The sequence below is a fragment of the Magnolia sinica genome, chromosome 3 (genome assembly GCF_029962835.1).
Source record: "Magnolia sinica isolate HGM2019 chromosome 3, MsV1, whole genome shotgun sequence".
NCBI classification, from domain to species: domain Eukaryota; kingdom Viridiplantae; phylum Streptophyta; class Magnoliopsida; order Magnoliales; family Magnoliaceae; genus Magnolia; species Magnolia sinica.
Genome location: NC_080575.1, coordinates 4,749,777 through 4,774,354, shown reverse-complemented (window position 1 = coordinate 4,774,354; position 24,578 = coordinate 4,749,777). Strand labels below are relative to the sequence as shown.

Here is a 24,578-nt window from a genome sequence, read left to right as displayed (position 1 = left end):
TCATTCTTTGGTCCATGATGTTAAATTAAATTATGAATCCAATAGACGGAATGAATTTAACACATATCCTACCCTAGTTAGCCCCTTAACCCATAACACATGAAAACCTAAACTCTTAATACATGACAACCACAACCCAGACCCTTAATACATGACAACCTTGATACGTAGCACACAACAACCTCAACTCTTAACACATGATAATCACGACGTATAACTTGACAACCTCGATCTTTAGCACATGATAACCATGACACAGACCCTTAACACATCACAACATCGACGTTTAATACATGACAACGTCGACCCTTAATACATGACAATCATGACTCAGACTTTTAAAACACAACCTCGACTCTTAACAAATAATATATGTTCATTGTCTTCCAAGTTAGTACATTATAAAAATCAAGTTCCATCACCTTCATTATCTTCCACATGACAACCACAACCATCTATCTCTACCTCAAATTCCCTTTGACGATCAATTCTCCTCATGACAACAACCATGGCCATCATTCTCTATCTATTTACAATAAAAAATGGCTTTTGTCTCTAAAAAAGTACTACAATGCAAAAAAAAAAAAATTTAAAAATTAAAAATTCATTTAAGATGCCTTCCACCTATCAAAAACTTATTATCTCTAAGAAATATGGTTGTCGGAGCAAAAACAATACTAATTTTTAAGCCGTATAAGTTGTTGGTGGTGCCTATTCATTGAAGAAATTAATGGTGGTGACTGTACGCCAGAAAATATAATTAGAGAGGGTGATGATGGATCCCTAAAAGACATGCTTGAAAAGAAAGAAGAAAAGGTCCTCGGAAACAACAAAGGAAGAAAAAGAAGGTCCATACACGCACTAACATCCAAGTTTGGATAATTTCATCCCAATTTTTTCATAAAAAAGGTGTTAGGAGGTTAGTTAAGGCATTTATTTAAACCTTTTGATTTTTGAGGCATTTAACAATACCACAAGACTATTTTGATTAAATCCGATTTGATTTGAATACTGTACAAGTGCAACGGGTCAAGTAGCTGCCGTTTGAGTGGACAATGGGTCGGGGTAGCCCTCTTACCAGACTTGAATACGTTGGAATCTCTAAATATCTAGAATGCAAATCCTTATGATGGGGCAATGTACAGCTATCAACACCATCCAAATCTTGAGTCACATGTGGATGAAGCATCGCTCTTAAATAATAGTAATTGAGCCATTTTTAATGGTACTCCAATTGATGGCTATTAAATGGATGGTTAAAAGTAAAATAGTGAGTGGTCCATGTCCCAAGGAAACAAGTGGACGTTGAATGTTTTTTTTTTCTTTTTGTGGCAATTGTTAGGTTATTCTCCAAACTTGGGGCCCTCAATTTTGATGGTTTGGATAGAAAAGACAAAAAAGACAGATGGAGGTGCTAAGAAAGACTTTATACCTATGGTTTAGCTGAAAATCTGACATTGATAGAGTGAAATGGTGGAATAAGATTCATGCAGTGTACCCCAACCAATAGTCTTAGATGATGATGAAAATGGATTGCTGTAAAATATGCCATTTGTGAGTTTGTAGTGTTATGACCATCTTTAAAAGTGACAATGAACTAGCACAGGATGGCTCGTCAAAAGAATATCTAGTTTGAACAACTGCCTTCACCTTTCCTCTCTCCCACCATCTGCATGCCATTTCCTCTCTCTATGTGCCTGCCAGCACTACTAATCTTCAGGATTATTTCAACTAATTGGGGTTTTAGCTAAATGAAACATATTCTGCTATTCATCCCCTCTATCAAGACCATATATTAACATAAACCATATGTTACAAGATCTTTTCTCCACTCACTTCCTTTTGCTTCTTCTCTATGCTTGTTTGGACAACTTAAACTAATGAACACCTAATCAGCACAGTTCTTGGTCTTCGCTACACATGTCCAAACCATTTAAGTGTATTTCTCCTAATCTTAGGATCTAATAGTCTTACTCCTAAATTCCCTTGCATGCATTCAGCTCTAATTCTAATCGTCCATCTCAGCATTCTCATTTCTATATTCATCCTACAGACATCTTATTCAAAAGCATGACTGTTGTCAGATCTATCCTAAAAAATCTCTCATTTAGTTTGATTGGCATGGATCCAAGACGAAAAACTCCAGGCTCAGCTTTAATTATATGAGCACCATCTTTCTCAATCTCTCTACTTTCGTAAATTACATGCGTAAGATACTGAAAATGATCATCATGGGGTATTTTCATTACCAGTTCCTCTTACGCTTTATAATAATAATAATACTAATAATAATAATAATAAATTTCAGATATAACGTCTAAAACTATCTATTTTTTAAAAACCATTCAAGGGCCAATCACCTTCGGTAGTGGTCAGCATGTAAGGCTCATGCGTTACCTCAGCAAACCTCCAGCCCTAATAAATCAGTCGGATTCAAAACTCATGTAGGCCATAAAAATGGAACGTGTTGAGAGGGAGCACAACCGTTTATCAAGAGTGGGGAAATACCGTGTTGGATATGTAGAATCCAAACCGTTCAGACCCTTTATCCAGCCCATATGAAGGGTCAGGATAAAAATCACGATGGATGGGTTGGATGTTGTGAATGCAACACATGGCCCCGCCCTAATAGTTGCAAATTGAATTTCAAAATGAGCAAATTACGCAGGTAGGGCTATCAAAGGGCCAGGCCTGGGGTAGGTATCGGCCCGGATTTTGAACTATTTCGGGCCGGCCCTATTCAACATTCAGACTTTTGAGGCCCGAGCCCGGCCCATTGACACCCCTATACGCAAGGTTTTTATAACGTTCACCACGATGTTGAACTTTGTTCAAGTTCACCACCATGACATTTTCATCCATCCGGACCGTCCAAGACATGGCCAGCATCAAATTCATATCAATCAAATAGCCTCAAACCTCCAATCAACGGCCCTCTTGAAGATCCTTCTTGAGAGGGACACATTTAGGCTACTGATTGATAGTTACATCCGAGTAGTGGCCTATAACAGTTGGATAGTGTAGATTCGAGAGCATCAGTCCCATCCATCGCACAATCTATGCATGTGATCATTGATCTGGACCACTCAATTGATTTCCCACGTCTCAGATGGGCCACCTTCCAAAACTGTCATCAATAAAATATTCTAATTTCCAAATTTACAGAAACACAGTAGGGATTATTTATAGCCATAGAAGATTAGGCAACAGAAGATCGAGTGGTTAGGATCATCAAACGCATTACCATTTTCGGGCCATAGGCAATCCAAGAAGTGTCCCACCTTCTGAACGGTCTAGATGGGCAGGCATGATCACCAAATTTGTTTGACCATTTATGGTGTTCCGCTATAAGTTTAGAGTTAAATATTTCAATGTAGGAGTTGTTGTTTTCATCAATCGCCATGGAAGTCATGGCCCATCATGTTAACGGTCTGGATCATTGAAATAGGAACCCAGATTTAGAAGATAAAGCCACCATATCTCTTTATGGCAAATGGATGATCTCCAAAAAGATGGGAGTAACGGTGCCTTGTAGAAGGATCTTGACAAAGTAGATGTTTGCTGGCCCCACACGCATCTTTGTACTCAGCACGTGCCAAACTGGCTATGGGAAATCTGACCGTTACATAGGGTTCCCTCACGGAGAAGATGAATATATGCAAAAATAGGATGACCCACCTATCATATGGGCCATCCCTATAAGAAAAAAAATGGACGGTTCAAATAGAACTGGCAAACTATCCACTATGTTTCAGTGTACGCGTGTGGCCCACCTGATGAATAAGTCACCCTGATGTTACTGCATATTCATCTTCAAGGTTGGGGTCACCTTTCCACAGATCAGATGTCCCACATGCTAGCCAGGTTGCCACGTGCGATGCATAAGTAGCGTTTGTGTACGTAGCAAACCCGGTGAGAGAAAAGAGATAGAGAGGCTTGTGAATTGTGACCATGTCTCTAAGTACTATCAAAAGATACATCGGGATTATAGCCGTGGATCTGGGGTCATTTTGAATGATCCAAACCGTTAATCTGACGATATTTACAGCTTATGTTGGTCGACTCAAAAACATTGATTTATAAGATTCAAAAACTTGGCTCACAAAACAACATTTACAGCTACGGTCAATATTCAAATTGAAAGAATGAAACGATCAAAGGGTTTAGATATTTCCATTAAAGATTCTTTTTTCCTGGATAATCCATCCACGATGAGGTCCACCCCATAAACGGTTTGGATTGTTAAGAGATGGCCCAGATAAAACGGCCATAGTCTGATGTATCCTATCCACTACATAGGGACGTATTGTAGCAGACCATAAAGACAGAGAAAATCAAGCTCCAATCAACGGGAATAATCAGTTACAGAGCTAGAATGACATTTGAATTCAAAAAAGGGCTATTTAAAGAAGAAGAGAGGGAGGAGGAATCCATGAAGAAGTAAGATTCTGTGTAGAGGGGTTTGTATGATTTGTTTTTGAAGGCGTTTCTCTTCTGAAATGGGAGAGATGGAGAATAGCAAGGTTGCTTCTTATTCATGGTGGTGGGATAGCCATAATAGTCCCACCCACTCTCAATGGCTCGAGTCTACTTTATCAGGTTTCTTTCTTTCTCCTTAAATCAGGTGCTTAATCCAAACCGTCCAACTTGTGGGCCACATTGTGGATAATTCATATCTCCAGAATTCTGACAACCATGCATCCAATTGATGGTGTGATCAAATGGTTGGTTAAAAGCAAAATAGTGAGTGGTACAAATTCCAAGTGCAAAATCAGATGGTTATTAACATCTTGGCAGTGCAGCTGTTTTGTTACGCTTCATCCACAATTGGGTCAGTGATTTGGACGGTATGGATTGCCCCACAACTATACAATGTTCATGGTTGGAGTGTCACCACCCACCATTCATCATTTCTAGAGCGGTGGTGAACTACCATCAGAAATTCTGATTTTACGTGAGAATGACCAAAATAACCCTTTTTTTTCCCCTTAAAAAGTGGTGAATTTGAGAATTGTGGAATGCATGTGGGCCAAAAATCAGGCGTATCCAATCATCAGATGGGCTTCGCATGAAGTTTTGATATTTTTAGCTGGCCTATATTTTTTTTTTATGGTGTGGCCCACCTGATGATTGTATCGCCTTGATTTTTAGTTCATCTATATCATCATGGTGGGTTACAATACTGTTTGGATGTCAGAATTCACCCTAAAATGGACATGGCTTGGTAAAATCAGAATTCCAGAGGAATTCTTGAGGTAGAAATCCGGTTATATTCCTTTGATGAGGTATTATATGCATGGTGTCCATGAATGAAGGGTGGGTCCTGTAGTTAAGTAATCCTGATCATTGGTCTGTTAGGCTCCACACCTTCACCACATGGTCCAAAATTTTCCACCACCATAGGGTTCATTCCTAGCCTTCCAACTTGTAGTTTCCAGATGTATGGTTAAAAGACGGTCCGATTGAATGCTAGAAATGCCCAAGATTGGTGGTTAGGATTTTCTAATATGTAACATTTTAATGATTATTTAAGATCCTAACCATCTCTGGATTTTATTTTATTTTATCCCAACTGATACTGTAGATAAGGCTAATGATTATTTTGTGGAATTTATGTTTTTTCATATATCCAAACAGCCACTGCTGTCTCATCAATGGCATATAATTTCTGTTTTTTCTTGATCCCTCGTATCCAAACATGTCCTAAACTCTCTCCATGTGCCAGTGGGGCCCAAATTCAGATGATAATGAGCAGCTATAGATAAAGGTTGTCATCAATATCATCATAAAAAGAAATATACATGAATATGTTTTTTTTCCTGTTGATGTTGAAGCATGCCACTTCATGTAATCTGTTGTTATCTGCAGATATAGATCAGAAAACAAAGGCCATGCTAACACTGATACAAGATGATGGCGATTCTTTTGCTCAACGAGCTGAAACGTATTACAAGAAAAGACCAGAGCTTGTAAAACTGGTTGAAGATTTCTACAGATCATACAGATCTTTGGCAGAGCGCTACCACCGGCTGAAATCAGAATTCATGCAAGCAGCTCAATCGAGTTCGTCAACTTCATCAGACTCCCTAAAACAAGCCCAAGATCTCCAAAGCACTGGTGAAAAACTGAACAGGAATGACAATGATTATAGCCTAGAGCTTCCCCACTCAAATCCTGAATCCATAGTCGAAGATCCTAGTCCTGGAGGCGATGCATGCATCCTGAATTTGGACTTCTTGAATAAATCATCCATTGGCTTGATCTTAAATAATAAAGATGGACCAGACTCTAATACTGATAAACTGAAAGTTCAAAATTCAAGACCATTGAACATTGAAACAGAATTTGAATTGCATGGCTTGTTAGAGGAAGGGAGCAGGTTGTCTGAGATGAGTTTTAACATATCGATGCTCTTCCAAGAGCTGGTTCGGGGGAATGAAGAGAAGAGAGAAGTCGTTAAAGATCTCCGTTTGCAGATCGACAAGCTGATGGATGAGAATAAGGCTCTGCAGAAGAATCTGAATTACTCCAAGGTTCCTGCCAAGCAAAGCCCATCTCAGATGTTGAGATTGAAGGGGCTTATTTTGGGGAAGTTTCGTAGAGGTGGGCCGTGATTATATACAACAAGCTTCAACTTTTTTATGGGCATATGCATATATATTCAGCACACTGAATGTTGCCTTGCAAGAGCAAATAAACATCACTGATTTCATGGTCTTCTTTCTCTTTTTCTTCTTCAGTATCGACATGTTATGCATTTTGATCTTGAGATGGGTGAAATATTGCAAAATGTATTATAAAGAATTGCACCAATGTAGCTTATTCCAACATAAACTAAAGTACCTGTATGTCTTTATGTATGCTGTCTCGAGTACAAACACCCAATTAATGGAGAAAGTTCATGTCTTGATGTGGGTCGTCTGATCAGCAAATATCTGATTGATGGAGAAGCACCCATGTCTTGATGTGTGGTCTGATCAGAAGCACGTATCTCTTTCATGGAGAATTATCTCACTTCTCCAATCTCTTCTACGCTTTATCAAGTGATATATTTGAATTTGTTGCAGTGGTCTGAATCGCAATGAGTGAGTCACTGTCAGCACCAAATAAGCATAGACTCTTAGAACCTTCAGTGCTGAGCTTCTATAATCAGCTTGGATTGGCACCAAAGGCCACTATCAAGACAAAAATAAGACAAGGCTCTATAGATTCATAGAACCAACTATTTGTATCTTCACTGACATAGGAAATGAAGAACAATCAACAAATGTGTTGTGCACTGATGCTATCTGTTGTATAAGAAATGAAGAAACTTCAATCAAGCACCTCTGCACTGTTCTCTATTCATATCTTTTGGGTTACCATTTTACACTTGGATCTTCTACCCCAATGAGTACAACATTGGAAACTGATGGGCTTGTGCAAATTGAAGTTAAAATTGATTCAGATGTTACTTAAAAATAAAAAATAAAAAATCATCACAGATAACCCATCTTGGAAATGAAAAAATTGAAATCTAAGTGCTCTCGGCATTAGCACTCTGATGCCATCTGTAGAGCTGGCATTATATGGTTGTATTCCTTCACCAGCCCAAACTAATGGTTTCCAATAAATAACAGTTAGAATCAATCCGGGCGATTCTTCACATCATCTCACCAGTAATCCCCACATGAACAGGACCCATCTTTGAAATGATGAAACCGGTTTGAATCCCTGACTACAATCTCTCGATCAACAATCTTGGCAATCAACTTGATCGCATTATGACAATCGCCGCAAACTCTAAGATTCTTGATGACCTGGATTGTCGTCCCTGTGACCGTGTTTATGATCCCAAAGGCGACTGCAAGCTTCTCACTGTGAACACGGAGAATCGTTTCCTTCTCTTCTTGGTCAATATCATGAAGAACCGATGTTGTATCGGGCACGTAGCCAGCTTCCTGCATCTTAACAGCTAAAATTTCCAAATAATCGTAAATCTTTTCATGCTGAGGATGCACCCTATCTCCAACTAGAAACACATGAATCTTACCCTTCAGCTCTACCAAACTGTATCCAGGAGGCTTAACCAGACCTCTGTTTTTCATTAAAACTCTCATTCTCTCCACATCATTCCACCTTCCAGCATCCGCATAGATATTTGAAAGCAAAACATAGTACCCACAATTTTTTGGATCCAACTCGAACAATTTCTTCGCAGAAATCTCCCCAAGCTCCACATTTTTATGAATTCTACAAGCACCAAGAAGAGCTCCCCAAACCACAAAATCAGGTGTTACTTTCATTCCCTTGATCAGATTGTAGGCCTCATTGAGACAACCAGCCCGCCCAAGGAGATCAACCATGCAACCATAATGCTCAACCCCTGGATCAATCCCAAAATCTTTGCTCATGGCATTTAACCAATACCAGCCTTCTTTGACCAGTCCTGCATGGCTACAAGCAGCAAGGACGGATACAAAGGTTATGTAGTTAGGTGGTATACCTGCCCTTTGCATCTCACAGAACACTTGCAGAGCTTCTTTGCCTCGACCATGCATACCATATCCGGCAACCATGGCAGTCCATGTCTTCACGTTCTTCTCCTTCATGCGATTGAATGCTCCCTTTGCCATCTTTACTCTACCGCACTTGCAGTACATGTCGATAATTGATGTAGCCACAAAAACATTCTCCTCCAGACCCATCCTGATTACCTTCAGAAATTTTGTATTGTTGTTATGATTAGAACAATAAAACAAAATTAAAATATTTTTCAGGAAAGATAACTGTGGAAAGACTTTAATTTTTTTAAAATCTAGATTAGTTACACAGGTTTGGATGCAACACTCATTTCATTTAAATCACTAACAGGATCCCTGTTATCATGTTTCTGGTTTTGAGGCATGTTTGGTGGCCTAGATATTGCAGAAGAACCAATCAATTCTTGACAAAATAAATAAATAAATTTGAGAACAGGGGTGCATCAGAAACAGTGTTTGTAAATAGCATTTCTATATGAAACACCAAAACTAACATCTCAATTCAGATTTTTCTTTTTGTGATCATTAACATAAGCTTTATTTGATAAATTAAAAATAAAAGATTAGAAATGGTAAAAAGATAAAAACACCCTTGACAACCAAATATCCTTCCAAACTTCTAGAAATCTCACCTGATTGTGTATGCACTTCCCAAGCTGCAATGCCCCTGAATGCGCACATGCCAACAACACAGCTGACAGCGTCACTGCATTGTAGCTGACATCTCCATCCTTTAACATTTGCGCAAACAGATCTATCGCCTCCGCTGACAGCCCATTCTGCGCATACAGTGCAATCAATGAATTCCAAGACACCACATCCTTCTCACCCATCCCATCAAACACCTTCCTTGCAATGCCCAACTCCCCACACTTTGCATAAGCATCCATCAACGTATTCCCCACCCCCAACTCCCCCTCAAACCCCCTCTTCACCAAAAATCCATGAACCCCTCTTGTCGCCTGCCTCTCCAAAACCCTCGAACAAGCCGAGAGAACCGCCACCACTGCAACCCCATCCATCTCAACTGCCCTATCTCTCTCCCCCTCATCCACCAAAAAATCCTTAAACAGCAAAACCGCCTCACGGGCAGCACCATTCTGAACATAACCGACAATCATCGACGTCCAGGACACGACATTCCTGTGCGGCATCTCATCGAACACCTTCCGTGCATCCCCCAATTCACCGCATTTGGCATACATATCCACGAGCGCTGATGACACAAAGACATCCGATTGGACCCCGGAGACAAGCGCGAGGTGGTGGAGCTGGCCACCGGAGCGGAGGTCGGAGAGAGCAGTGGCGGATTTGATGGCAGGAGGAAAGGTGGAGTGGTTCGGAGAGAGAGGGAGGGAGCGGAGGGAGGAGAAGGCGAGGAGGGATTCGACAGGGGAACCACTGCGGGCGAGGTCCGCAATGGCGGAATTCCAGGAGGAAATGCTGGTTTTGTCGACGCATTTGGAGAAAAAGGCAGAAAGGTTTGGATTTGATTTTGTAGAGAATACTGTTTTGAAGAAGAAGTTTGGAGAAGGAGAATAGAAATTGGAGGGAAGAAAGATCTTCATTCATTTGATTTGTGATTTTGCCGTTTTTTCTGTTTTTTTATCTGAATTATATCCCACCTTCTCTCTCATCAGTAAAGAGGGATCCGCACGTGTGGGGGACGTGGCCGACTGATCTGGACCGTTGATCTGATAGGACCTGCTACGGATTAGGGAATGGTTAGAAAATCCATCACATTGGGAATATCCCAATGTTTACCGAGGGAGGGGCTTTCAATGGGCCTGATCCTCAAGGCCCAACCCAATACGTCCTCATAAGCCCAGTGGGCCAGCCCTAAAGCCCAATAACAAGCCTGGCCGATTCACAGCCCTACTTGATGGTTGATTGCGTGGGCCACTCTGTTGAAGGGTTGAGATCTTTCCACCTAGGCACTTTCCTAGGTAATCCCTATCCATGGTGTGGCCCATTAAATCGCCTTCACGGGTACTAAATCATATGCATCAGCAAATTGAACGGTGCAGAGTGCAAACACGCGGCTGATGGCTCACGTGCGTGAGAGTGCAGCACAACCACCGTGACATGCCATTCCAATGTCATGAGGCCCATGACCTTACATGGCATGCTCATGTCATGTACCTCATGCAAGGAGCCCCACCTACAGGACCGACGGTTCACAAGTGCTATTGAGAGGCACGCCTGTGAGATCTGAGCCGCTCATCATTCATTGGAGATGGTGGTCTCCTCATCCGGTGGGCCACAAATGTAACAACAGTCCCACCTTCAGTGAAAATAGGTACCCTGCATCTCGTTCGGCCCTGTCTGATGAACAGCTCAGATCATGGACACACATCCACATGCTGGGACAACTCTTCCCAAGACGGGACTGAGTCAGACCCAGGACCGAGTTTCTCAAAATCTCACCCATTCAAGTTGATTCAGCTGAGCTTTTTGAGTTGACTCGGCATGTTTTAGAAGCATGCATGTCACTGTCAGGCACCACCGTCTGATGAACAGCATGGATCATGGACATGAATGCCGCATCGGCACATGTGGTCCGTTGGTCCAAATCCACTTCTCCCGCTTGAATCTGTTGTATCACTAAAGGCCCAAAAACAGGAAATAATTAGATTTAAAAAGGAAAAAACGACAGGATTTCCCTCCTTAATTCTTCTTATTACCTCTAAAGCAACCTGCAACTGTTCTCAAATATCAATTCAAACCACCCACATTCCTCCAACAGGGAGAAATGGCATTTGAAGTTATTTACCAAAGGTGCAAAAATAAGTTAAAAAAGAAAAAGAAGAAAGAAGAAATAAAAAAACATCTTCAGTTGATCAGTTCTATAGAAATGCCACAACAAAAGAAAGAATCACATGAAAACAACAGCTCCCAATTCCTGCATCTTTTTTTTTTTCTTTTTTTTCTTTTTTTCAGGAGTTGGAGCTTGAAAATACATACACCAAACAAGACCTGTCTCGAATTCCATAGCTTTCTCTATCCCTTTGATCCTGAAAGACCTTATTGATGACTGTTTGAAACTTGCATCACGAGCGCTCCAATAAAATCGTCTCTTTCTGAAAGAAAAAGGGTGACCCAAGTCAGGAATCAGCCCATTTCTGGTTAAATGACACATTTTACCGGCCGATATGGCCTCTATGGATCAGTTGCTGGCCTCTTTAAGCACTGGAATATTGGCTGGAAGGACGATGCGGACTATGGAGATCTGCCAGGTGAAACCAATCAATGATCCCAATAATTCAGATGAATTGTAAATCGAGCCATGGTATCCAAAAATAGCATCCTCTTCAGGCTTCTCTAGTTCTCCCGTCTTTGCCTAGAGAAGCCTGAGATGGGCAGTATCATTCAACCTCTTTATCTGCCACCCTGTTCTCAATGAATGCTGCAAAACTGTTGTAGAAGAATCGTCTATACAGATCCGGTGCGACATCAACGGACTGCACCCGAGCACACCCGTGAGGAGACACTTGATCGGCGTCGCATGAGTGAAAATCCCTATAGAGATGGTAGAGGATGACGAGGCCCGGGCGTTTACTTCATGAAGGTGCCTATGGTTGGTTTCTTCTCGAGGGGAGAATTCGTCTTCCATCTCGTTATCCCCTCTCGTCACAAACTGCAGCCTGCTCTTACCGGACTTCTTCCTTTGAAGCCCCTGCCTTTGCCTGTGAAGTAAATCCCATTGCAGGTGAGTGGGGCCGTCTCGGTCTTGAACTGAGTTGGCTAGATTCTGGGAGTTGTGGCGTGAAAGTCCCTTGGCTTCGTTCTGATGCAGCTTTTCGGGCAGCCTCAAGACTGTGTTGTTGAGGAATTCCATCATTCGGAACTCCACCTGCCTGAGTGATTCTCCTGATGGTGCAGAGAAATCAGGCTGGGTTCGATCGATGAAGCTGACCATTTCAGGGGTGTATATTTCTGATCTGAGGCAACCCTCCCACTGACCCTGGCTCATCTCCAGAAGTGTGTCTGAGGATTGTATTTGATCCTCGGAAAAATTCAGTTCCTGTAAAATTTGACGTGTATATCGGTTGGTTCAACTCAAATCCAGTAAATAAAAAAGGATCGTGAACTTCAATAGAGAAGATTCAGAGCATTAGTTGTCATGTGTCTCTGAGTTTCAGAACTAAACATTATTTATCAGTTGGATAGAAAAGAAATTTCTGATGTACTGATACAGAAACGCTTAAAGAATCTACCCAGTATATTATATTTCACGAGTTCTCATAAGACGACATGCACTGGTACGTGGCCACACATGCAAACCAAGCATTTGTGGTGGGAACTGGAGCATTCATTGGGTGGGGCCCACTGATGATATGGCCCATATATCTTGCCAAGCATCTCATTTTTGGATTACACGTGTAAAAAATCAATGTGAGTTTAAAAAGAATAGTCCACTGCCCACATCCAAAGTACATTTATCACACACATGATGAATGGGCAGACCTGATCCATGGGCCAGATCATTTACATGGTGGGAGTGACCTAATGCATGGCTCCGATGTCAAACACAAACACCTGCCAGAGCCAGGTTGCCACATGTGATTGTGTGTAGAGGTGTGTGCAAAGTCACAAAGCTCTATATTCTGTGAGAAATGCTATTACATAACTCCTGTTACAGAAGTTTTATGCAGCTCCCCCATCACAGATGTGCCAAAGTGAGTCACCACATGGACTGTGGTCGACTGGTCGCCATCCAAACAGTTGCCATAAAAGGAATGGTTAGCTCAAAACAGAGCAACAGTCCACATTCAACCAGCAACTACTCACGAAAGTGGATGTTCATAGTCGCGCTATGGCATTTGGTCTATAGCCTATCTACACAGCAGCCCACTGGATCAACAGCCTCGATAACCATATATGTTTCCATATTGTAGCTTGAAGCTGGAGCTGCATAGAACTTAGTAACTTACACAGCATGAGCTACATAATAGCATTTCTCATATGCCGCGTATGAATTCCTGCCTTGTCAACCTGCTACCAACAAAGTGGGCAAAAAGAATCCATAATATCATCAGGTAAGCAAAAAGTACAACATGGCCAATTCAGGGATTGTCAGTTTAAACATTGTTTAAAACTGGATAATGTTCCCACAAAATACGCAAAAAGACTGGACTATTTTTATTTATTTATTTGGGAAGTGATTAGACTGGACTATTCATTGCCGATGTCTGAAGTTGTCATCCTGCCTAACTTGGTGATCATGAGGCCCATTCAGTGATTGATTCTTTAATTTAGTCTATAAGTGCTTTGATGGGAATGTAGATGTCCTTGAAGATTATGTTATTCCCGTCTTTCCAGACATCCCAGATAATGCCGAAACACACAATGTTCCATATGATCTTCCTCTTCCCTCTGAATGGGCTGCTGCCCCAACTGATGAAATGTCCCTCCATCATAAAACTGCTAGGCTAAGAGATTTTAAAGTCAGTAAGGAAGAAATTCCAAATTTCAGATGCTATCGGACGATGCAGGAGCAACTGGGGACTGTTCTTTCTGCTTTCTTTGCACATAAAGCACCTATTTGGGAGGGCCATTCCACAGCGCAGAAGCTTGTCCACTGTTAAGATTTTCTACCTATTGCAAGCCACATAAATGCTGACACCCTTGGAGGGGATTGAAGCTTTCCACAGAGGTATGCCTTTTGCACATCAATCTATATAATCTTGGAAACTCAACAGCCATAAGACAGCTGCCAAGCCACTCATCCTCCAAGAAGAGAATGGATTTGCCATTTTTGACTTAGAGCTTGAAGCCATCTAACAGAAATCATCGCCCCCGCCCCAATGATAAATGTCTGGGTTTAGCTGCCCCATATTTCTGTACTGCTACCCTCCACCAGGAAGCCTCTTTTAGTGCACCCAAAAGCCACCACCACTTAAATAACTTGAACATTCAGTAGTAACTATTAGCAATAAGGAAAAATCCAGTCTGGAATAGTTCTCTGTGCTTTGGTGTTGGCTGAATCCATCAGCCACCAGATTTTTGATGTTTGATTCACTAGAAGGCGGTTGATAAGGGAGCTCATCCAATGCCTCTGGAAGTGTACTACATGTGGCACATATATATATTGATTTGAACCAGGCATACCATGGCTTCCACAATTTATTGATTCTAATAAAAAAATGATTTAATTGGACTATCTATCCATCTAATTATGAAGCTCTTCTCAATGAACGCAAGCAGCTACTAATTTTTGTCTTTTAGAGTATATTTATCCACTACCAAGTAAAGGGTTAGGATATCAAAACGGTGTGATTTTTGGTGGCCCATTTGCTTTTGCAACTACATCCACTACCAACTTAAGGGTTACAATTTGAATTCACTTTCATCATCTCCTACCAACTGAAGGGTTAGCTGTTCTCAGTGACTGTGAGCACCTACTGTTTTGTCTTTTAGTGTATATTTGTCCACTAGCAATTAAAGGATTAAGACATCGAAACAATGTCATTTTTGGAGGCCCATTTGCTTTTGGAACTACATCCGCTACCAACCAAAGGGTTAGGAATCAAATTCGATTTCATTGTCATCATCATCTGCTACAAACTAAAGAGTTAGGATCATCGAAATTGCTTTTATAATCATCATCATCATAATTCCTTGTGTCGTTATTTCTATCATGCAAAGGCATTGTGGGAGTCAACCACCACATGTTTGGTTCTTTCACAGAGAACTGGGCTAGAGAAAATGTAAATAACACTCTGACTGTAAGAGACCTTGGAGCCTGGATGGTCACGCCTCTAAAAGTGTGTTCATTTAATTGTCTCAGCGTAGCAGAGCCTGTACTTCTAGACTCAGCTGCAATCCTTTTCTTGGAATGCTTGCTTGAAACAGTGAAGGTTTGAGACATTTTTGTGACAATTACCCTTTAGTAGCTGGTATTAACCCTACAAACACTTGATTGGTTCACTTTCAAGATGGATCTGGAGTGTCCAATCAGCGGACTTCCTCTTGGATTTGCCACAGCTGCCAATTGGAATTTGGAAGTTCATAACTTCTTTTATCAGCAACAAATCATCAATTTATAAGGAGGAAAGAGAAGTAGAAAATATCCATTAAGACAATGGATAAATGTTTCCCACACATAATGATCCATGCACACCTTTCTATGCTAATATATCCAATAGAAACGAATATGAAGGGCAGAGGATTTGTCTTTGATCATTATCATGATCTTAGGCTTCTCCCAGTGATTTGAGGTCAGCTTTTAACTAGTAAAATGGCCAAACAGTTTTACAATTGGATGCTCAAGAAACAACAATCTTTCCCAACTGGCCTCTGGAACCAGCCATGGCAAAGACTCACATTAACAACACTGCCCACCAGTATTGACTCCAAGCCAACTATTACACAAACCCCTAAAAGGACAAGCCAGGAAAAGAGGCCCATGGAGGGGCATTGTGAGGCATCCCACTTAGTATGAAACACAGCGAACATGGATGGTCACACTTGAGTAGTCAACTGCTCAAAATAGTAGGAAGCCAACTGATATGCCTTTAATAAACCCCACTCACATGCCAACACAGTCACACCCCACCCTGCACCTTATACCAGCTACCGTGCTACCCGTGGAGGGAATTTGCAAACAGTTACGGTCTAGAGTATCCAAAACTGGATGAGCCTGCTAAGCACAATAGGCTTAGCCTTTGACATAGTTGAAAATAGAATACAATCTCCACAGGGTTTTGCACTTGTCAACAGCCAATCCAGTCATGTTTCAATAGTCACCCTCAACAGTCAACAATTAAAGGCCCCTTGAAGAAATTCTTGCACGAAGCATGAAGCAGCAACATATTTGGGTGCATATGTGAGGAAGCGTCTGATTCAAAATGTTATCAAGCATAAATAGCTATGAAGCCAGAGCTACAACATGAGCCCGGAGTGTGATTCTAAGCGGGAGTAACACCTGGTTAGAAGGATCCGGCAACTAAGGTCCCAATGTGGATCAAATGAGTCACCAACACCTGTTGTGCCAAAGAAGATGAGTCCAATCATTCCTTTATGGTATCTCACAACACCACCTATGATGGAAATCCCATGTTAGTAACCCATATGGCTAATTTTATACCTATGGAATAGAGGTTCCAAGGCGTCTGATTTCCAGTGGAATGTAAATGTACTTTTCTTATCAGTATAAATGGGATCTAGTTCCTCTCAAAATCAGTTACTGAGAGACCTTTGAACTCTTTAGGGCCCACGTAGAGAGGACAGCCAAAAAATTATTATTTCCATAAAGTACAGCAAAATTTAGTTTTCAGTTTCTGTATTTGAATAACTCGCTAGCAAAATTATTTCTGGGAGAAGTGGATGATTGACCCAAGAATTATTTCCTGGACTGACCCAAAACTTCCTTTTCATTTAAAAAATAAAAATAAAAACATTGTTGGCTGCCAAACAGGCACCACTGCACATATGCCAATGTGGTACACCTAGAAACAATATGAATGATTTGTCAGGTGGCTCCTACCATGAGCGATCCCTCAACCCAAGAATCAGGCCACTCCACTCTTCAGGTAGGCACAACTGTACATTGAATCTAGACCATTGGTCTGTTTTTCAGGAAATAAAAACAATGTTGTCCAAAAATCATTCCATCAAAATCACCTTTATAATTTTACGAAAAAGACAAGTTGGAATTCTTTCAGCTATCCCCCAAACTGACACTAGGAGTAAGGCCCCAACTAATAAGAACTCCCAGTTCTCCAATCCATCAACCATTTTTGGCTAGTCAAGAGGAGTTTGTAAATGTGCTTAAAAGGGTCCATGAATGGTACATCAGAAACATCCACTAGCTGAACATTGGCTGACATCCTTGATATGGCTTATTAGTTGGTCAGTCCAGATTGATTGTGACACATTTGCCAATACAAGCTTTAGGGTTGATACCATTTATTTGTTTTTTGTTTTTTGAAAGATAACGATTTTTGAATTCAGAGAACAAAAACAAAATACATAGAAGGAGAGAGAGTCTGCTGAGAAAGCAGACTCTACTAAACTCCACAAGACTACATTAACAGCCCATTCTATCAGAAGACACTTAGCCTTGGAAACAACGACCTCTACAGAATTTGAAGTATCCCTAAAGCATCTCCCATTTCTTTCTTCCCAAACAGACCACCAGACTGCAAGAATAGCCATCCTCCAAAGTCGCGTCCTTTTCTTTCCTATACTGACCCCATGCCAAGCTGATAGAAGTTTATCCGCCGAACCAGTGAGGCACCAACTGATTCTGAAGCACGAGCAAAAGTCTGACCAAATTCTAGCAATAAAAGGGCAATGAACGAGAAGGTGATCGACCGATTCTTCATTCTTCATACAACATAAACAGATATTGACTAACGGCATCCCCCTTTTTTCTCAAATGATCAACCGTAAGGATCTTCTTCTTTCCAACCAACCAACCAAAACATACCATCTTAGGAGGAACCGAATATTTCCGTAAGTTACTAGTCACTTGAACATCCTTGGCAGCTGGATTACTATGGAGCAGGTTATACAGCGATTTAACTGAGAATAAAAGGGCAATGACCAGATGCCATTTATTTGTTGCCAGTGGACACACAGGATCGACCTATCTTGAGCAACCCTCTCATCTGCGCCCCCCCCCCCCCCCCAAAGAAGCCCTTTGGATCACGACATCCTTCGAAATACAAGAGCATGAAACTCCTATAGGGGCCAAAATGGATTTAATCTCCAAAACACAAGAAGTGAGCCCGACAGCTAGAAATAATAGAGGAGACCCACAAAAGACAGTCTGAGCAACCCCTTCAACGATCAGCTTTTTGGAGCCAGACAATGATACAATTCGCAGCCCTTCTCTCAGAGAAATCAATGTAGCCTTCTTCGCCCTAACTCGCCACAAGGCCTGCATAAAGCCATCACGACCTCCCCAAAATCATTCCCCAATACAATGTCAACCACAACTTATCCCTAGGAACCCCATGAAGCATCCATTGGAATTGAACTCAAGGAAGTGTCGAGGAGGTGATTCCCATTAGGCTTTGGCTTTCTCCTGCTCTCCCCTTTGATCCCGCTTTCCAATCTCGAAGAAAATTAAAAAATGAGGTCCCTGAAACTCAGCCTAATAATAGTCCAGCAGATAGACAAGGAGGTAATCTTCCTTTTAATCAGATCTACCTGGGCAAACTTATTCAAAGATTCTACCATTTCTTTCTTTCTAGAGGCCCCACAAGATAACATATGGCAACATACTCCAAAGCACTTTGCACTTGATTGAAACCGACCAGCTGACTGTCCTTGGATCAACTCCGTGAGGGTCCCATTAATCGTCCAGGTCATCCCAAAAAGTTAGAAAGAGAAATGGTTCCAAATCAATCTTGCCACCAAACAATGGAGAAACAAGTGGTCCATAGTTTCATCTATGAGACAACAAGCACATGTTTGGGATCCTTACTCTTGCTCGGGTGGTAGACTCTTTGGAGTTTCAACACCCGGTCAAGGGTTCGAGTATCCATAGGTGGTGAAATTCCACTAGCGTGAGTGTGTGGGGTGCGTGTGCGTGTGAAAAAAAAAACAAGCACATGTTTGGGAAAGCCTCATCCACTTTCTTAGGTTATCAAGAATAAAAATCTTGTTTGTTATGGCCACCTATGTGAAAGTTAGGTTATCAAGAATAAGAATCTTGTTTGTTATGGCCACCTATGTGAAAGTTTGAAATTCAACCAGGATGGGGTCGTTCCATGCCTTCCCACGTCTAAACCCCACAGTGCCTGCCATCCACAAAATAAAAGATTTTCTCTAACCTTGTTATTAAGTCAACAATAAACTAGAATCCACCCAAAAGAAGGGTACCACACCACCTCGCGATCCCCAACATCACTCTCTCAAAGTATACAACCATCAATCCACTAAGAAGGTATAGAAGCCATCCTCTAAAAATTCTAAGATTGATCAACTGAGCCAAATTTTATTTTATTTTTGGAGATTGACTAATCGCTTTATTAAAAGGGCGCCAAAAAGGCGCAAAGGATTACATCCTGAAGGAAAAATTATAGTCTTATAATGAATTTATACCAGAAGCGCATTCCACAACAAGAATCTTGACTTTGAAAACAACTTCCCCCTCTTTGGCCGCGATCAAGGTATAGAAGCCATACTTTGAATATTCTAAGACCGATCCACCAAACCAAAATTTTTTTTTTCGAAGATTAACTAATCACTTTATTAAAAGGGTGCCAAAAAGGCACAAAGAATTACATCCTAAGCAAAAAGGAAAACTTACAGTCTTATAATGAATTTATACGAGAAGCCCATTTCACAACAAGATTCTTGACTTTGAAAACAACATCCCCCTCTTTGGCAGCTTCATCCTAGAAACACCTTCCTTCCCCTCCAAATAGACTAAAGAATAGCTAGCAAGGTCAACCTCCAAGTGTCCCAAAGTAGTTAAATTGTCAATCGCCTATGTTATCCGTTTCCAATTACGTGATCCAAATTATGGGTCACTTGTGATCTGGATCACTACACTCTTAGCATTGATTAAATTGTAATGTACATTTATATTTGGAATGTAGATACTTTGATTTATGCAATCGAATGCATATAATATGATATTGTGGGGTATATAATGGTGATCATTATTTCATATATAAATTATAGTATCAATGCACAAAAAGAACGATGTTGCATATACTTTGTGTGTGTACTCGAGCAACCATATGATCCTATCCCTAGCATACATGTATTGGAGGAAGTATTCGGGCTCTCGTACCACATAGCAGAATTGCCTGCGATCTGGGCAACCTTGAGCCAAATATCTTTCTATAATTTAATCCTAAACCCAAGCCCTCTCTCAAAAACCAGAACATAGCCAACTTAAAGCTCGCCAAACCCCTGAACCGCCCCAACTAACTTGACTAACCTCCCACCTTCCCTCTTGAGTTTCATTCCATCCACAACCCTCCAAAAACCACCTTGCTCCCCACCAAATCTCTGAAGCCACTTCCCCAATAAGCCCAAGTTAGCTTCTCCCAAGCCTTTTGATCCTCACCCCTAGGGGTGTACACGGGTCGATCCGAGTCGAATTGGGCTCAACCCGGCCTGGCCCGGTCACTGGGCCAACATGTTTGGCCGAACTTGGCCCGGTCAGCAATCGGGCGAGTTCGGGCCAGTTTCGGACCTTACAGCAAGTTCATGAGAATGGCTTTGGCAGGTAATCCGCGTCCCATTACAAGGCCCTCGATCAACGGTTTAGATAGTTGAATTATAGACTCCACAAAAAATCTAACTAGTCAGGACATTATAATTCTTTTTTTGTATTTGGATGAATCTATGTCGTTCAAGTTATACGTTTGTGAGGTGGATGAATCACTGTCACTTCAAAGATGGGCAGTGAACTATCCCAGAAGGGTAAAGGGGAAAGGGACGGGTAGGGTTTTGGATACACACACACACACACACACACCACTCGACCAAGTCGGGTCGGGTCGAGCTGAGTTGGGCCGAACTGGGACCTATCCGAACTCGGCCCGAACTCAGTTTTGGGCTGAAGAAAATGGCCCGTCCCGACCCGAACTCAGTTTCGGGTCGGGCCGTCGAGCAAGTTAACCGGGCTAGCCCGGTTCGTGTACAACCCTACTCACCCCTCCTTTGCTTTTAGAGTATGCTCTCCCCCGTTCCAAAGAAAGTCCCCCTAACTTGTCTTCGTCCACCAATCATGTAAGTAAGCATTCATAGAATTGATTTAACAAGAGTAACACAACCAATCGTGGATCATTTACTCTTCTAGGATACTGGTATTATTTTCATATCTTTCCAATATTGGCTGTCAACTCTTTGTTTTCGAACAACTAAGGATTGGATCAGTCAAGGAATGTGACATACAACCAAGAGTAGAATCCCTCCCTCCCTCATCTCTTATTAGAGGGGAGCCTTCAAAATCCACACCCTTTTACCTGGCAACCTGGATTGAACACACCAGGAACTGCATAAAATCACAACCATATGAGCTTTAATGAATCTTAAGCAACTATGTGGAATGTCTATTTATGGTTAATGAGGTAGCCATATAAGTTACTGAAGTCACAGAACACAACATCTGCGGTGGTGGCCCACTTTTTTCTCTCCCCTTTTGGTGGTGCTAGTGGTGAGGGTTGTACATGAGATTTCTAACCAAACTATAATAAATATACATCCACAACAAGATCCTCAAGCAACAGACAATCTACGATTATCTTCGATAATGAAGTCAGATGGTCCCAACATAAATGGCCTGAGATAGCAGAAGTAACATAATAGCAAAGTCCACACTGAAACTGATGTACTTCCACTTCTCAAATTCAAAGAAACATAATGAGGCCTAGAAAAAAAAAAAATCAACCTTAAAATTAAGAAAAAACATCAACAATAGAACTCAATGACTGGATCATAAGTACTGCCATACCATGTCTGAAAACACAATGCATGTTTGAAAACCTTTCCCTATACATTAATGGATACCAGTCATGCAGTTTTAGTCCAGAGAATTTAGATGGGATCTTTCCTATTAGTTTGGTGGAGAGCATCACAATAAATCAGACAGGGACATCAAATAAAACATCTCAATAAATAGTCTTAGGCCTTGTTTGGTATACACCTAAAAATGAGTTCATCTCATTTTAGTTAACAGTAATTATGTACTAGAGATATTGATCTCTAATAAAAATTACTGTTCACTAAAATGAGATGAACTCGTTTTTAGGTGTCCACCAAACAAGGCCTTAGCGTCTTACACGTAGAGTTTAATGCAGCTAATTACCCCTAACTTGAGGACTTGATAGTTTAACAAAACTACTACAGCTAGCTTGACTGAACAAAAATAAATCACAGGAAAAGCAAGTAAACCAAATTTGAGTATTCCTATCCAGTTTGGTCAGAGTGGCACCCACATAAAAAATAAATAAATAAAGAAGAAAAGAAATTTCATTCAACATATCTGGTGCTAAATGCTAATATCTAGTTGTTATCAAGAATGAAATCCCAGTACACAATGTGAGATCTTGACTTTCATACATTGAGCTCTACACGGACAGGACATACCCCGAAACTTGCAGGGGTCAGGTAAGCCATTGCTTCGATGATTTTTTAGGGTTATAATTGGGCTGTAAAATCTTTTTTAAAAAATAAAAATTCCAACCAACTAGTCACCATTCAAAGGGCAAAATGTCTTCCTATCGGTGTCTACAATCATCAGATCTGGCATTTTGTCTATGGGCCATCCACAGTAGCACCTAATAGATGAATGGTCCCTGTCTCAAGCACATTCCGATGTGCACCAAGATTGAGAGCTTAATACCTAACTTAAATATTAGTACTAAATAGTTTCCCTTAGATTATTCAGGGCGAAGCAGAAATAAGTATTCCACTGCATCTACATTGCTTCTGAAAATTCTTTGTGCATGTAAGATTTGGGAATGTGGACAAGGTGTGCACTGAGTGTTGGTGCACACCCATCTCCATGATGCGGGAATCCCGACACTGTTCAGAATGGGATTTGAAAATTCAACCTAAGTTACATTACATACGCCAATTACATTTTTTTTTTCCAATAACTCTAAATTCTTTGATGAAAGCCTAATCCAAAACAATCCCAATTCCCTGTTAAGATCTCAAACAAAATCAATTGAAACCACTGCCAACAATCAAATCCACTGAGATAAATGGAACAAGATAAAAATGCAGACGCTTCAACATCCTGGAAGAATCGAAATCACCTGACAGACGAAAGAAGCGGTGGCCCGCGCCCGATCCAATGGTGACGAATACACGACGCTGAACCTCACCCCCTGCGAGTTGAGGAAAACTGCGAGCGCCCGCGCCTGCCGCTTCCCGTCTGCTGTGAGCCCCGCAGTGGGCCAGCGCCCGGGAACCAAATCAGGCCGCAGGGCGATCCCGCACTCCCCGTGACTGATCAAGAAGACCTCTACCGTTGTTGTGGCCGCCCGGTCGCAGTCGACGGAATCGGAAAGGTGCTGCTGCTGAGGGGAAAGGAGGTTGTATGGGTCCCAGACCTTGATGGACGGACCGAGGCGAGGAGTGCCGAGGGAGGAGAGCTGAGGGGAGAGAGGAGATGCTGACGCGTGGCACGGGAGGATCTCTGGGGCTTGTTCTAGAACTTTCTTGGAAGATGCGTTTGAATCTCTGTTAGAAGTCCCTTCTTCTTCTTCTTCTTCTTCTTCGTCTTCTTCGAGCTCTTGGGAGGATTGAGCAGAGCCCATTTCCCGCTGGGGTGTTGTGAAATTACGAAAAAGCCCTGGAGAGTTGAGCGAATTTACGGATTAACCTTCATCGATTGGGAGGGGAGACGAGGAATCTGAGATGTCTTGGATTGGAAATTTCATTTCGTTTTCTGGAAATGAGATCTAACTCTCTCCCGTCGAGTGTGAATGGTCGCAGTGTTGGAAGGACCAGAATCGTCTACATCACCACTTTTACGCGCTCTTTGGGCCCACCATGTTGTATATGTGAAATCCAATCCGTCCATCAGGTGTTCACCCTAATGTTTAACAGTACACACAGGAAAATCATCCTCATAAAAAAACTCATGTGGGTCACACGAAATGAAACACTGTAAAATTGCGGCCAAAACCACTAAATTCAAACGTTGTGGCCCACCTGAGTTTTGGATCAGGATAATTTTTTTTATTTTCCTTTTATCTGCCGATTCATACACGATTAACGGGTTTGATGAGAGATAAACAGCTAGATGACTGCACACACCAACCTATAGTTGGCGTCCCATCCTCACCGTTCCCTGTGGTGTGGCCCACTTGATGTGTGGATTTGGCTGATTTTTTCAACATCCTAGAATCGAGGAGAAACCTGATTGACGGAGTGGATTTGCCATGCACAATATGGTGGCCCCAAAAAGCTGGCGTGTTTTACGCAGAGGATTCCGGTCCGTGTATGGGCGGAGTGTGAAAGAGTTCCCCATGCGTCTACCACGACTCAGAATCCAGTGAGTCGCCACTGACTGAGGCACATGACCTGAGATGTCCTATGATCTGAACCGTTCATGTTCTATTTAACACTATATAT

General features: G+C 41.6%; 3 protein-coding genes across 3 annotated transcripts; 1 reads left to right on the top strand and 2 right to left on the bottom strand.

Moving 5' to 3' along the window:
- The first annotated feature begins 3,967 nt into the window (after window positions 1–3,967).
- On the top strand, window positions 3,968–6,860 carry LOC131239347 (protein NETWORKED 3C-like). Its single transcript, XM_058237015.1, has one exon. It carries the CDS (start codon window positions 5,802–5,804, stop codon window positions 6,612–6,614), a length of 813 nt encoding a protein of 270 aa, XP_058092998.1. The 5' UTR covers window positions 3,968–5,801; the 3' UTR covers window positions 6,615–6,860.
- A 613-nt stretch (window positions 6,861–7,473) lies between these two features.
- On the bottom strand, window positions 7,474–10,255 carry LOC131239346 (pentatricopeptide repeat-containing protein At3g26782, mitochondrial). The gene is made up of 2 exons (XM_058237014.1): window positions 9,155–10,255; window positions 7,474–8,696 (listed from the first exon to the last, which is right to left on the bottom strand). Exons 1-2 carry the CDS (start codon window positions 10,088–10,090, stop codon window positions 7,653–7,655), a joined length of 1,980 nt encoding a protein of 659 aa, XP_058092997.1. The 5' UTR covers window positions 10,091–10,255; the 3' UTR covers window positions 7,474–7,652.
- Window positions 10,256–11,343: 1,088 nt separating this feature from the next.
- LOC131239345 (uncharacterized) lies at window positions 11,344–23,935 on the bottom strand. Its single transcript, XM_058237013.1, has 2 exons — window positions 23,255–23,935; window positions 11,344–12,546 (listed from the first exon to the last, which is right to left on the bottom strand). Exons 1-2 carry the CDS (start codon window positions 23,756–23,758, stop codon window positions 11,863–11,865), a joined length of 1,188 nt encoding a protein of 395 aa, XP_058092996.1. The 5' UTR covers window positions 23,759–23,935; the 3' UTR covers window positions 11,344–11,862.
- Window positions 23,936–24,578: the final 643 nt, after the last annotated feature.

What these genes read in the sequence shown, in the direction of transcription:
- LOC131239346 (XM_058237014.1), bottom strand. Translation starts at nt 10,090, where the DNA reads ATGAAGATCTTTCTTCCCTCCAATTTCTATTCTCCTTCTCCAAACTTC. An exon ending in GGAAGTGCATACACAATCAG is followed by an intron (nt 8,697 to 9,154) that starts GTGAGATTTCTA and finishes AAATTTCTGAAG; the next exon opens with GTAATCAGGATGGGTCTGGA.
- LOC131239345 (XM_058237013.1), bottom strand. Translation starts at nt 23,758, where the DNA reads ATGGGCTCTGCTCAATCCTCCCAAGAGCTCGAAGAAGACGAAGAAGAA. An exon ending in CCGCTTCTTTCGTCTGTCAG is followed by an intron (nt 12,547 to 23,254) that starts GTGATTTCGATT and finishes CAAATTTTACAG; the next exon opens with GAACTGAATTTTTCCGAGGA.
- LOC131239347 (XM_058237015.1), top strand. Translation starts at nt 5,802, where the DNA reads ATGAATATGTTTTTTTTCCTGTTGATGTTGAAGCATGCCACTTCATGT.